At 47.6% G+C, this 15166-nt stretch overlaps 1 protein-coding gene across 1 annotated transcript in view; it reads left to right on the top strand.

The window, feature by feature from the left end:
* The window catches only part of LOC143981438 (sperm-egg fusion protein TMEM95-like), a 29271-nt gene that overhangs the window by 2932 nt on the left and 11173 nt on the right, over positions 1-15166 (top strand). Inside the window, exons 2-6 of the mRNA XM_077479277.1 lie at positions 337-393; positions 497-577; positions 1798-1818; positions 4543-4623; positions 5108-5195. Coding sequence (XP_077335403.1) covers positions 337-393; positions 497-577; positions 1798-1818; positions 4543-4623; positions 5108-5195 — 328 coding nt within the window. The remainder of the gene's footprint in view (positions 1-336; positions 394-496; positions 578-1797; positions 1819-4542; positions 4624-5107; positions 5196-15166) is intronic.

Genomic DNA, 15166 nt, shown 5'->3' with positions numbered 1-15166 from the left:
CCTCCTCATCATCTTCCTCCATCCTCTTAGTCTACCCATCATGTACCATCCTTGTCCTCTCATTCATCTTCCTCCATCCTCTTAGTCTCACCCTCATGTACCATCACTGTGCTCTCCATCATCTTCCTCCATCTTCTTAGTCTAACCATCATGTGCCATCACTGTCTTCTCATTCATCTTCCTCCATCCTTGTAGTTTAACCATCATGTACCATCACTGTCCTCTCCATCATCTTCCTCCATCCTCATAGTCTACCCATCATGTACCATCACTGTAACCGCTCTCTCATTCTTCTTCTTCTTCTGGATCTATATTCCATGTCCTCCTGTCTTTCAGATGAAGATGATGTGTTCACTATCACAGAGAAGACTCATCGGGTTTTCAGGATACTGGGTAAATACAAAGATATTTAATATTTCCACAATGAAAATAATTGTTCTGACATCCATCTACTGGATTATTACATTTGATTCATGATCCACCCTCTCCTTCCCAGAGATCTCCCGGGATCGACTTAAAATTGCTGCCTACTGGGATTGGCTCCATGAAGTGAAGCTGGTGGAATACGCACACAGTGGTATGGAGTCTATGAATGATGGATTCATGTATGTTATTGTAGAATGGCAAGGCGGTGGTCTCACCAAATTTTAGGGTGACTCCACCTAGAGAGGAGCATTGGATTGGGCTGAGGTGACTGAGCCAGATACATTACTCGTATCTCTATCTCCTTTCCTGGTCCCAGCCATCAGAACATTTCATCTAGATTAAAACCCCATGACAGTTGTCTTGGCACAGATCTCATTAATTGTAATAAGGGTATTCATATGTTGGGATGTATTAATACTTCTGTTGGAACCCCTAAGCACACCATACGTCCTGCTAAGAAGTCCTGGGAGGGAAGGACCTCTGGACTCACAACCTCTCTAGGCAAAGCCTGGGAAGAAGGGACCTCTGCACTCTCACCCTCTTTGGGCTAAGCCTAGGAAAGAAGGAGGGACCCTTTGACTCAAATCATATCCAGGCATCTGGGGGGGGGACCTCTGGACTCATATCTTCTCTAGAAAGAGCCTGGGAATGTGGGACCTTTTGGACTCACATCTTCTCTAGGAAAAGCCTGGGGGTGAGGGACCTCTGGACTCACAGGCAAAGTTAAGAGGGAAGGTCCTCTGGACTTACATTGTCTTCAGGCAAAGCCTGGGAGGCAAGGACCCTTCTGGAGATACATCCTCCCCAAGCAGCAATCTGAGAGGTGAAGGATCCTTCTAGAAGGCCTCTTTGAATCTTTATCTCCTTCCCCAGCTCACATCACTGACATGAACCCCTCAATGATTGGCCCAGGTATAATAAACATTCCTAACCCCATACATTGTATCTTCTATCTCTATATACAGAGGAGCACTCCTCAGAAGCAGGCAGAAGCAATCAATGTCCTTAGGCATAGGAGACCTCTAACAAACCCAGATGAGAAAAACAAAGCTCCAGCTGGCAACAGCCTAGCTACAAACATTGGGTTTGGATATGGACACTGCAGCGGAAGACAAGGCAGGTCTCACAATATATAGATTGTATGTACAATATACAGGTATATACTTCCTCACTATAGGTTCTACCTACAGCCTTCCCTGTATTACTCAGAGTGCTGCCTGTGTTCTTATACTTAAATTCAGCAAGAGTCTTGCCCCCCCCCCCTCCCTCGGGGTACAGGAATGGGCGGGGGGGTAGATTATAGTGGGTTGGGGACAGAATATGATGTTTGATATTTGCCCTCACAATGTCTTCTCTTTCTTTTCATTTCAGTGATGTGCCCCCCGCTGTGCAGTGAGTACCCCCCTTTTCCTCCATATTTGTGATATTTAGTGACTCCTGTGTATTGGGGTTATTCAGGGCTGTTGCCCCGAAAGGGCATGACAAGCATTTACCCCGATCACCCAATATAAGAGGCCGGCTAGCTGACTTGGCTGATGGTTGGATGAAGCTGAGAAGGGAATGGCCTCCTTCATAGGCAATCAAATATAACCCTTCACCTCAGTTCTGGATTGTTATGGAGCTCTTAGGGGATGAAAAGAGAAAGAAACATGGCGGAAAGTTTTATTAGTAGAGTACTGTTTGAGGGTTCCTTACCTAAAAAAAAAAAAAAAAACAGCATTATTTGTGAATATAATGGCACTCAGTTGGTGGAGGACTTTGAGATGCCACCAATCTTTGGGTTTACATGGATGCCAGCTCAACCCTGTGTGGGGCCATGCTACTGGAAATGGGAAAACCAGAGCCAACCACATCTGGCTGAAGGTGACCATGGCACAGTTTACCGTCAGCTGTCATGTCTATGGCAGTCTTACCACTGTGGCATATAATTCTTTATCTTAGCAGTCCCATAAGAATTGTCCAGGGCGGTCTGCCTCTAGTGGCTTTCTAGCAGACAGGAAGCCTTGAAATAACTATTCAGGTCCCAGGAAATAATTGTTATAGCTACAGCTCACTGTACATTGGTATGGTAGTCTGTGTGTAGGCAGGTGCAGTTAGCTAGTCTGCCAATAGGTGGCTCTGTGCCAGAATAGTGTCTGGTTACTGCAGACAGTGTCATCAGGTGCTAGGCCCCTTTTAGTTAGAGCCCTCCCGCTGTGATGTCATGGGTGAGTCAGTGCTCAGTTATAAGTCAGGTTGGGAGGAGCCTTAGTACATTTGGGGCATGGGAGCCGGTCACCCTACACTAGTGCAGATGTAACCAGCACATGGAGGCCCTACACAGGGCAGGAGGCCAGGGAAGAGTGGACCTGCAACCAGGAAGAGCTGGCTGTAAACTTTCTGACCTTTATGAAGGTGGGGGGGCTAGGGCGGTATGCAAAAGGCCTTTTAGGTGAAGGCCAAGAGTTCCCTGAGTGAGGTCATTCCCCTGGAGGGTCCCGGGAGAGGTGTACCTATGGAGGAGGGGACTACAGAGAACCCAGTCCTGTGAGTACTAATGACCCCGGGTGGAAGGAGAGGCTCTTAGAAATAAATGGATACCTAAAGTGTGCTTTCACATGTGAATACTGCGGACCGCCCACTAAATGTGATTGACTGTGTGATGTCAAGTGACTCCGGAATGTGTGTCGATGTGATGTGACTGTTATGCCATTCCCTGAGTTCCATCAGTAAAGTGCAGCAATCCCACTCAAATAAGTGGACATTCTTTCCTTGGGATATAAAGGTCAACACCCGGGAATGTCATGTGGAGGCCTCTGGCATGGAGGGGGACACAATACGGTGGAAGATTTCGGCCTCAGCAGGAGGGCCAATGTTCTAGCAGGACAGGAGTGGGGGTGGGGACTTGGTGCCATTACTAGACAATTGCAAAGCCTCTCTTACAAGTGCACTGCCCATTACTGACTCCAATGTTTGGGGGTTATAATTGCATCCTCTGATTCCAGTGTTTGGGGGTTATTATTGTGATCGCTGACACCAATGCTGGGGGTTATCATTGCATCCACTGAGGTTTTCATAACATACACTGACACCAATGCTGGGGGTTATTATTTTGATCACTGGCACCAATGTTGGGGGTTATTATTCTATCCATTGACACCAATGCTGGGGGTTATTATTGCATCGACTGAAACCAATGTTGGGGATTATTGTAGAATCTACTGACACCAATGCTGGGGGTTATCATTGGATCCTCTGAGGTTAGTATAGCACTCACTAAAACCAATGTTGGGGTTTATTATTATGTCCACTGACACCAATGTTGGGGGTTGTTATTGTGATCACTGATGCCAATTTTGGGGGCTATTATTGTGGTCACTGACACCAATGCTGGGGGTTATTGTAGAATCCACCGGCACCAATGCTGGGGGTTATAATTGCATCCTCTGACTCCAATGTTTGGGGGTTATTATTGTGATCACTGACACCAATGCTGGGGGTTATCATTGCATCCTCTGAGGTTTTCATAACATACACTGACACCAATGCTGGGGTTTTTTATTGTGATCACTGATGCCAATTTTGGGGGCTATTATTGTGGTCACTGACACCAATACTGGGAGTTATTGTAGAATCCACTAACGCCAATGTTGGGGGTTATTATTGCATCCACTGACACCAATTCTGGGGGTTATTATTGCATCCACTGAAACCAATGTTGGGGGTTATTGTAGAATCCACTGACACCAATGCTGGGGATTATCATTGCATCCTCTGAGGTTAATATAGCACTCACTAAAACCAATGTTGGGGTTTATTATTATGTCCACTGACACCAATGTTGGGGGTTGTTATTATGTCCATTGACACCAATGTTGGGGGTTGTTATTATGTCCACTGACACCAATGTTGGGGGTTTTTATTGTGATCAATGACGCCAATTTTGGGGGCTATTATTGTGATCACTGACACCAATGTTGGGGGTTATTATGTAATGTCAATGTGCGCTGGATAAAACCTTCCCCTCGGAGGTAGGTAGGACTCGATGGGTAATAGCAGTAATCTTGTGTGCCAGTTATAATCCATGTCACATGTTATCCTTATTATTGATGGGTCCCCCCCCCCCCCCCCCCACAGTGAAGACGAAGATCCTCTATAACTGTACGGTGTGCCGGCTGAGGAGGACGAAGTGTCTGAGGGATGAGATCTGCTACCCAGGTGAGAGTCCATGTCGTCAGAAGGAAAGGCGGGGGTAGGGGTTACATTAATAAGTACCTGCGTGTTAGAGAACCTGTGGTATCTCTAGCCCAACTTCCGACAAAATATTTTTTTTTTAAATTCTAGTTAGCATTAGGAAGGGTTGTCCCCTCTGCCAGGTTTTTACTGAACCCTGTGTCCCCCATAGGAAAACGTCCCCCTACTTCCTGTAGGATCTAAATACTACTAAAAGAGTAATATTATTACAGCACCTGTGTGTCCTGGCTTTGTACAGCGCTACAGAAGATGTCGGTGCTATATAAAGCAGAATTAATATCATATCATGGTGTGTGGGGTAGAAGCTTCGGAAGGAATCCCGCCATGTTTAGGAGTGGGTGTGGCAGAGGTGATTAGCGGCTCCTGTTATCATTGTGTTAGAGCCCCCCCCCCATAGGACAGAATTGTGGTGAAATACCCCTGACCTCCCCTCCCCCTCTCTATGCAGGGGCTCTGGCTCTGCACAAGGCCATGTGGACCGTCGTCTTCTTCTCCATCATCTCCATCGCTCTGGGGATCATCGTATTCACCGTGGAGTAAGTCCTTTATCTCTTATTATTATATATGTAATGCGGTTCCTCCCTCCATGTTACACTGTATATATAATCACCATTGTGCAAATAATGAGGCTCCGCCTCCCAACCTTAGAAATAAAATGGGATACTTTTGGGGGGGGTATTTATTTTTTTAAACCAATCTGAGTAATTCATCCTTTTAAGCTGCATGTAGCAAGTGGTGCAAAAACAAATGTTATTAGGCCATTTTTTCCCTCCAGGTTAGATGTTATTCATTCATACAAATTAGAGCTAAAAATAATACCCATTCATGGCCACTAGATGGAGCCGATGATCATACAAAATAAATACTTATTTATTATCACTGTCAGCTCCATCTAGTGGCCATAAAGCCACATTTTCCCTAACCACTCTGCTTTTAATGAATGAATAACATGTGCCCAGGAAAGAAGATGGCCTAATAACATTTGATTGTGCCCCCATTCACCCACAGCAATTGTACAAATAGTTTCACTGGACTTTTTTCTTATAAATACTCTACACCCACCCCTTGTTATCCTCATTTTGTACGTATTAAATTTAAATGAAAACTGCCCCCCACCGGTAACATCTTGGAGAACTCTTTAGGCCCAGACTGGGGACTGTCTTCCAGTGCCTTTTGATTTCTGCCATGGGTCAGTTGTAGGACGCCTTATGCCTCTGTATGACCATGTCGATTTTGTAGGCCAAGACGGGTGGCTACATTTCACTTTCTTTGGCCTCTGCTATAGACCAGGTTAAGACACTTTAGGCCCAAATGGAAAGCTAGGAGAGCAAAACTCTTTCTTGGGTATGGCTTCTTCCTCCAGGAACAGGTCCTAGGCTCAGGGGGAAAATACTGCACCTCTATGGATCTACACCCTCAGCCTGGGAGGGAAGGAACCTTCCACCACTACACCCCCTCCAGGCAAAGCCTGGGAAGACGGGAACCTTCCACCATTACATCCTCCCCAGGCAAAGACTTTGAGGGAAGGACCTTCCACCACTACATCCTTTCCAGGCAAAGACTTTGAGGGAAGGACCTTCCATTACTACATCCTTTCCAGGCAAAGGCTTGGAGGGAAGAACCCTTCTACTGCTACATCCTCTTCAGGCAAAAACTTGGATGGAAGGACCTTTCACCACTACATCCTCTCCAGGCAAAGACTTGGAAGGAAGAACTTTCCACAACTACATACTCTCCAAGCAATGACTTGGATGGAAGGACCTTCTACCACTACATCCTCTGCAGTCAAAGACTTGGAGGGAAGGAAACTTCCACCACTACATCCTCTGCAGTCAAAGACTCGGAGGGAAGGAACCTTCAACCACTACATCCTCTGTAAGCAAAGGCTCAGAGGGAAGGGCATTCCTGCACTACATCCTTTCCAGGAAAAGCCTAGGAGGGAAGGACCTTTCCATCACTATATCTTTGCCAGGCAAAGACTTGGAGGGAGAGAACCAATACACTATCACCAAGGCAAAACCTGGCAAGGAGGGCACCTTCTCCCAACACTAGACCCTCCCCAGGCAAAGACTTAGAGGGAACGACCTTCCACCACTCTCTCAAAATATTTATCTCCTTCACCGGGCCCACATCTCTGGCATTAACATCTCAGAGATTGGCTGAGGCAGAATAAATATTCATAACCCCAAAGATTGTATCGTCTCTCTCTATCTACCGGAGAGCAGTGAACAGCAATAGGCAAAAGCAATATCCTTGGACTTAGGCAGTGGTGTTGGATGGGGAGGGGGGCTGACCCAGGCTATATCCCGGAGTGAGCCCCCAAAAAGCCCCATGTCTCGTAATCAGTGAAGATCCATTTCCCGATTTGGCCAAAAGCAGAAGCATTCCAATTGGCCGCTGAAGAGGGGGGAGGATACGGAAGCCACCGTGATGCGAGGAGAGCAGGGAAAGAGGAAGCCGCCTGTGATGCTGAGCAGGAGAGCAGGGGAAGGAGAAGCCATTGCCACCATAGATGGGGTAAGTGCTCCGGTGCTCCTGATGACCCAACTGACCAACCGAACCGGGGAGGTTGTGGGTGCACTGTTTGCCACCTCAACCCAAACCCAAATGCTGTATTTATCCGCGTATAACACTCGCCCTTTTCACCGATATTTTGGTTTTATCAACAGGGGGAGGGGCGGGTATCGGGCAAACCGCCCCGGGTGCCACACATGGGGGGATCAGGATAGCCTATCCTGGCCCTGGGACAGCCCTGCCAGCATACTCTTAAGTTAAGAAAAAATCACTGGCAGCCCCTTCATATAGATCCTTCCTACATTGTGTCAGTGTCATAGAAAAAGGTACCTGTCAATACCTTATTAGCTCCATTCTTTCTGGCCACTCTCCTCCTCCGAGTGTAGCTTTAGATTGGAGGAGGAGAGCGGTCACGTGAGTGGCCATGAAACATCAGGAGAGTGGTCATGTTCCTGGCCATGAAACAGCATAAAAGAGTGGTCACGTGACCGGCCATGAAACATCAGAGGAGAGCGTTCACATGACCAGCCATGAAACATCAGAGGAGAGCAGACATTTGCTTGGCCTTTAAACATCAGAGGAGGGTGTTCACGTGACCGGCCATGAAACATCACAGGAGGGCGTTCACGTGACTGGCCATGAAACACCGGAGGAGAGCAGACATTTGCCTGGCCATGAAACATCAGAGGAGAGCGTTCACATGACCGGCCATGAAACATCAGAGGAGGGCGTTGACGTGACTGGCCATGAAACATCAGAGGAGAGCGGTCACGTGACCAGCCATGAAGCATCAGAGGAGGGCATTCACTTGACCGGCCATGAAACATCGGAGGAGGACGGTCACGTGACCAACCATGAAACATCAGAGGAGATCGTTCACATGACCGGCCATGAAACATCAGAGGAGGACGGTCACGTGACCAACCATGAAACATCAGAGGAGAGCGTTCACATGACCGGCCATGAAACATCAGAGGAGAGTGGTCATGTGACTGGCCATGAAACATCGGAGGAGATCGGTCACGTGAAAGGCCATGAAACATCAGAGGAGGGCAATCATGTGACCGGCCATGAAACATCGGAGGAGGGCAATCATGTGACCGGCCATGAAACATCGGAGGAGGGCAATCATGTGACCTGCCATGAAACATCGGAGGAGAGCAATCATGTAACCGACCATGAAACATCGGAGGAGATCGGTCACGTGACTGGCCATGAAACATCAGAGGGGGGCAATCATGTGACTGGCCATGAAACATCAGCGGAGAGCGGTCACGTGATCGGCCATGAAACATCAGAGGAGAGCGGTCACGTGATCGGCCATGAAACATCAGAGGAGAGCAATCACGTGACCGGTCATGAAACATGGCTCAAACTTGTCTTGCATACACATGGTCACACAATGTTGTCGGAAATTCCGAACGTCAAGAACGCGGTGACGTACAACACGTATGACCAGCCGAGAGAATTGCAGCCCTTCAGCTTGATTCCGAGCATGTGTAGAACTTTGTGCTTCGGAATTGTGTACACACCATCGGAATTTCTGACAACGGAATTTGTCGTCGGAAAATTTGAGATCCAGATCTGAAATTTTGTGTGTTGCAAATTTCCAATGGAAAATGTCTGATGGAGCCTACACGCGGTGGGAATTTCTGACAAAAGGCTACCATTGAACATTTTCCGTTGGAAAATCCGTCCGTGTGTACGAGGCATTACTTTAAAATGTGGGAGGGGTTATCAAATTTACCTTCAGGCTGAAGCCCCCGGTCTTTTTTTCCCACCTAGCAACACCCCCGGACTTCCCACCTATCAATTACAGATAACACAAACAAAGCCACCAACGCTAAATTTAAAGTGGAGATGCTCCAGTTGTAGGTCAGGTCCCCGCACTCATAATGTTCTAGAGAGTCACCAGATACTCCTAATCCTCCAGAATGTACAGTAATGATGATATAATACTACAGAATGTACAATGAAGACTTCAGACACAACTGATTGAACCTCCAATTATTAGAACAAAAGTTCTTTCCAAATTCCAGAGCTCTGCCTCACGTCTGAGGATGAACACAATTGTGCAACGTCTGTTGGTGAAGGGTAAGCTCCTCCAAGTAGAGACAATTCTGAAACACACGGAAACATGTGTAAACTTTCTTTCTATAGAGCAAAATCTTAACACATCATGTTGCACAACCCAGAATTATTTATACACTAATGAATTGGAAGATCAGAATGTCTTATAGATGGAGATACACCACATAGAAAAACATGATGACACCTCAAATAATTGAGAACACTAACAAGGTGTGCAAACAGGCAAAAAATGTGATGCGAACACCGTTAAAGTCTATGGGACATGAACATGAAAAATCAAAAGTGCTCAGTTTTAAAGGCTTATATGCAAGTTATTGTCATAAAACGTGTTTGGGGACCGGGTCCTGCCCCAGGGGACATGTATCAATGCAAAACAAAGTTTTAAAAACCTCAGTTTTTTTTCGGGAGCACTGCTTAAAGTGAAACAATAAAAATGAAATGTTCCTTTAAATTTCATGCCCGGGGGTGGGGGTCCCCTTAGTCTGCCTGTAAAGTAGTGTATGGAGTTCAGTGGACCTTTGTTATAACTGATGGGGTTCAGAGGACCTTTCTCATACCTGGTGGGGTTTAGTAGACCTTTGTCATACCTGATGCGATTCATTGGACCTTTGTCATGCCTGGTGGGGTTCAATGGACCTTTGTCACACCCAATGGAGTTCAGTGGACCTTTGTCATACCTGATGCGATTCATTGGACCTTTGTCATGCCTGGTGGGGTTCAATGGACCTTTGTCACACCCAATGTAGTTCAGTGGACCTTTGTCATACCTGCTGGGGTCAGTGGACCTTTGTCATACCTGCTGGGGTCAGTGGACCTTTGCCATACCTGATAGGGTTTAATGGACCTTTGTCACACCCAATGGAGTTCACTGGACCTTTTTTTATACCTGATGGGATTCAGTGGACCTTTGTCATACCTGATGCGCTTCAGTGGACCTTTGTCATGCCTGGTGGGGTTCAAAAATTGCCTTTTTTTATACCTGATGGGATTCAGTGAACCTTTGTCATACCTGATGCGATTCAGTGGACCTTTGTCATGCCTGGTGGGGTTCAATGGACCTTTGTCACACCCAATGAAGTTCAGTGGACCTTTGTCATACCTGCTGGGGTCAGTGGACCTTTGCCATACCTGATAGGGTTTAATGGACATTTGTCACACCCAATGGAGTTCAGTGGACCTTTTTTTATACCTGATGGGATTCAGTGGACCTTTGTCATACCTCATGCGGTTCAGTGGGCCTTTGTCATGCCTGGTGGGGTTCAATGGACCTTTGTCACACCCAATGGAGTTCAGTGGACCTTTGTCATACCTGCTGGGGTCAGTGGACCTTTGCCATTCCTGATAGGGTTTAATGGACCTTTGTCACACCCAATGGAGTTGTGGACCTTTTTTTATACCTGATGGGATTCAGTGGACCTTTGTCATACCTGGTGGGGTTCAGTGGACCTTTGTCATATCTGATGCAGTTCAGTGGACCTTTGTCATACCTGGTGGGGTTCAGTGGACCTTTGTCATACCTGATGCGGTTCAGTGGACCTTTGTCATGCCTGGTGGGGTTAAGTGGACCTTTGTCATACCTGCTGGGGTCAGTGGACCTTTGCCATACCTGATAGGGTTTAATGCACCTTTGTCACACCCAATGGAGTTCAGTGGACCTTTTTTTATACCTGATGGGATTCAGTGGACCTTTGTCATACCTGATGCGATTCATTGGACCTTTGTAATGCCTGGTGGGGTTCAATGTACCTTTGTCACATCCAATGGAGTTCAGTGGACCTTTGTCATACCTGCTGGGGTCAGTGGACCTTTGCCATTCCTGATAGGGTTTAATGGACCTTTGTCACACCCAATGGAGTTGTGGACCTTTTTTTTATACCTGATGGGATTCAGTGGACCTATGTCATACCTGGTGGGGTTCAGTGGACCTTTGTCATATCTGATGCAGTTCAGTGGACCTTTGCCATACCTGGTGGGGTTCAGTGGACCTTTGTCATACCTGATGCGGTTCAGTGGACCTTTGTCATACCTGGTGGGGTTCAGTGGACCTTTGTCGTACCTGATGGGGTTCAAAGAACCTTTTGCCATACCTGATGGAGCTCAGTGGACCTTTTGTCATAACTGTTGGTGTCCACTGAACCTTTGTCCTACCTGATAGCAGTCAGTGGACCTTTGTCATACCTGACCGGGTTTAGTGGACCTTTATCATAGCAGTACTCCGTTGGGTTTGACAGTTTTTTATTATTCTCAGCTTCGTAGAAATTTAAGACTGAAAAGGGAATGGGGCATTTTAGGTATTTGTTCTCTCAGGAAGGAGCCAATAAATACAACATATTAATGAAAAACATTTTAATTTATTGGATGTTACACATAAAAATCTCTCTCTAAAACATTTCCCGTGTGTTAATAAGACTTCTACACGAGGAAAAGCATATCAGGATAAACACCTCATTTATCACCCCCCGTATTCATACGTGTTACTACAGGGACTGTCAGCCTGTGATAGATATTGTCCTAATAGGTACATGGATAGATGGTACAAATCCAACAAGGTCCTGATTAAAATGCAGTGTTGGCAGAGGGTGAGGAGTGTATCTCAACGCGTTTCGCAGAAAAGCTTCTTTGGAGGTACAAAGGTGCCATTAATCAACAGAAGGTTATTGGAATATTTTGACATTGATAATGATCTAGAATACGAGGAACGCATTATGTGTCCTACCATAGTAGAAGAACAACATATACTTAGAAATAGTATATCAACTCCCAGATATTCATGTGGAGGGAATGTCGTAACCGAGGGAGGAATGGAGGACCTGGGGCTGCGTCAGCACCGGAATGGATAAGGAACATGCAGGAGACCAGGGTCATGGATCAGCAATCCCATTCATTTATATACAAAGAGTGAGAATGCAATGCTATGGGGGCATCATTCTCAACATAGCACTGCCTCACCATCGGGGGGGGGGGGGGGGCAAAAGAGGAAAAGTGGGGAGGGGGCACACCATAGATGAGATGTTATACTGCACTCAAAATGCATCAATGAGTGCACCCAAATCTCTAGAGAACCAGGTTCATGGAGCAGCAAAGTACACATCTGTATACAGAGAATGAAGGTAATATAATTCCATGGAGCACAATGCTTAACGTTGTAAGACCTCACTAAGCCCACTGAGACCCAAAAGAAATTGAGGGCATACCATGAGTAAGATGTTGCACTGCACCCATGTGTGCAACCAGAGTTCTGGAAGGATAGTAGTCACCATTGATATGTATACTAATAAATTGACCAAAAAATCTCCCATCGCCCACCATGGAGAACATATTACTTGGATAGAGGCAACAGCAAATACGTATCTCCTCCCAGGGCTACACCAGAGTATGAGGCCTCAGCTAGTATAAGATAAGTACGGTTGTCCATCTCTCATCTCCGCCTTCACATCAAGCACCGATATCCGCTATTTTGAGGAGGCGTGGTTGGGCGTGCCTTCGTCACATGTCTCCCAGGCATACACAGCACAATCACTCATTGCCAGGGAGACCAGCACCCCTACCTGCAACACACATGAGAGGTGGGGGTGAGCCTCCCCATCCCATCAAGGACTGATCAGCCATGCATAAAGATACAGTAAGCAAACTCTAATGCCTGGATAAACCATAGCAGTAGCAGCACAACAAACCAATCACATTGTAAACAGGGCCTTCTTGAATATTGATTGGACCCCGGGCAAACATTGTACAGTTTGCCCAGGGTCCACTCCCCTGGGCACTTTACAGAGGTGAGTATTATGTAGGGCAGTGTACAGAGGTCAGTAGCATGTAGGGCAGTGTACAAAGGTCACATAGGATTTAGGGCAGTGTACAGAGGTGAGTAGTATGTAGGGCCATGTACAGAGGTCAGTAGTATGTAGGGCAGTGTACAGAGGTCAGTAGTATGTAGGGCAGTGTACAAAGGTCACATAGGATGTAGGGCGGCATACAGAGGTCAGTAGTATATAGGGCAGTGTACAGAGGTCAGTAGTAGGTAGGGCGGTGTACAGAGGGGAGTAGTAGGTAGGGCGGTGTACAGAGGTCAGTAGTATGTAGGGCAGTGTACAGAGGTCAGTAGTATGTAGGGCAGTGTACAGAGGTCAGTAGTATGTAGGGCAGTGTACAGAGGTCAGTAGTATGCAGAGCGGTGTACAGAGGTGAGTAGTATATAGGGCGGTGTACAGAGGTGAGTAGTATATAGGACGGTGTACAGAGGTGAGTAGTATGTAGGGCAGTGTACAGAGGTGAGTAGTAGGTAGAGCGGTGTACAGAGGTCAGTAATATGTAGGGCCGTGTACAGAGGTCGGTAGTATGTAGGGCGGTGTACACAGATCAGTAGTATGTAGGGCAGCGTACAGAGGGGAGTAGTAGGTAGGGCGGTGTACAGAGGTCAGTAGTATTTAGGGCCGTGTACAGAGATCAGTAGTATGTAGGGCCATATACAGAGGTGAGTAGTATGTAGGGCCGTGTACAGAGGTGAGTAGTATGTAGGGCCGTGTACAGAGGTGAGTAGTATGTAGAGCACTGTACAGAGGTCAGTAGTATGTAGAGCAGTGTACAGAGGTCAGTAAATGGTAGGACAGTGTACAGAGGTCAGTAGTATGTAATATAATACAGTATGGGGGTTGGGAGTGCACACACCAGGGGGGCTGGGCGGGTGCAGTACAGGGGTCAGGAGGGCACACACCAGGGGAGGGTCAGGAAGGCACATGACAGGGTTGGAAGGGCACACACCAGAGGGATCAGGAGGGCACACATCAGGGAGATTGGGGGGAACACACCAAGAAAGGGTGGGGGGTACAGTAGGGGGGCTGGGAGGGCACACACAAGGGGGGTCGGAAGGGGCACACACCAGAGAGCTTGAGAGGGCACACACCTGAGGGTCGGGAGTGCAAACACCAGGGGGGTCGGCAAGGCACACACCTGGGGGTCAGGCGTGTAAAGTATTGGGGTGAGAAGGCATACACCAGGGGGGTTGGGAGGGTACAGTATGGGGGTTGGGAGGGCACACACCAGGGGGGTTGGGAGGGCACAGTACGGGGGTCAGGAGGGTACAGTGTGGGGGCTAGGAAGGTACACACTCGAGGGGTAGGGAGGGCTCACACCAGGGGGGGTCAGAAGGGGCAAATACCAGGGAAGGACACATGCCAGGGGGCTCAGGAGGGTACAGTATGGGGTCGGCAGGGCACACACCAGGGGGTCGGGAGGGTACAGTATGGGGGCTGGGAGTGCACACATTAGGGGGTCGGGAGGGTACAGTATGGGGGCTGGGAGGGCACACACCAGGCGGGTCAGGGAGTACACACCAGAGGAGGATGTGACAATGCTTTAATGAGCAACATTTCTCCTAGTGCTACATGAAAAAGGAGATGTCGTCCTCCCATTTGTCAGCTAACAGCACCTCTATGCTAAACCGCAGTAATTTAGCAGACTTAGCATTGAGGTGCTTGCACGCAAATCCACAATGTTCTACTACATGATTTTACCTCCCTGCACATTCGGGCTCCTTCTGCTCAGCTACTGTCACTGCCTTTTCTCGGCGGTCAGGCACAACCCCATCCCACCCACGCAAGCAGTACAAACCTGGAGGCTCCAATTTGGGGATGGTCCTTAGTCCTGTAGGAGAGCATCTGGAAAACTCCTGGGGTAGATACAGGGGATGGAGATTCCAGTCCCGATGTATGTGGGTGGGCAACAATTGCTAAAACTGAGAATGGTTGTAAACTGTCCCAACCGCGGCTCTGATTTCTGGGATGCAGCCATGGACAAGAGCACGGCGGGACAGGCAGCTTGAATCTGTGACAGTTGAAGAGTATGGGCAGCGCAGGCTCAAGGGGCAGCTGCTTTGGGCCCCCCAACAATGACTGGGCCCAGGGCA

This window comes from Lithobates pipiens, unplaced genomic scaffold, assembly GCF_037356315.1.
Source record: "Lithobates pipiens isolate NorthernLeopardFrog02 unplaced genomic scaffold, aLitPip1_a1.2 Scaffold_157, whole genome shotgun sequence".
Classification (NCBI taxonomy): Eukaryota; Metazoa; Chordata; class Amphibia; order Anura; family Ranidae; genus Lithobates; species Lithobates pipiens.
This window is presented reverse-complemented; position numbering and strand designations above follow the sequence as displayed.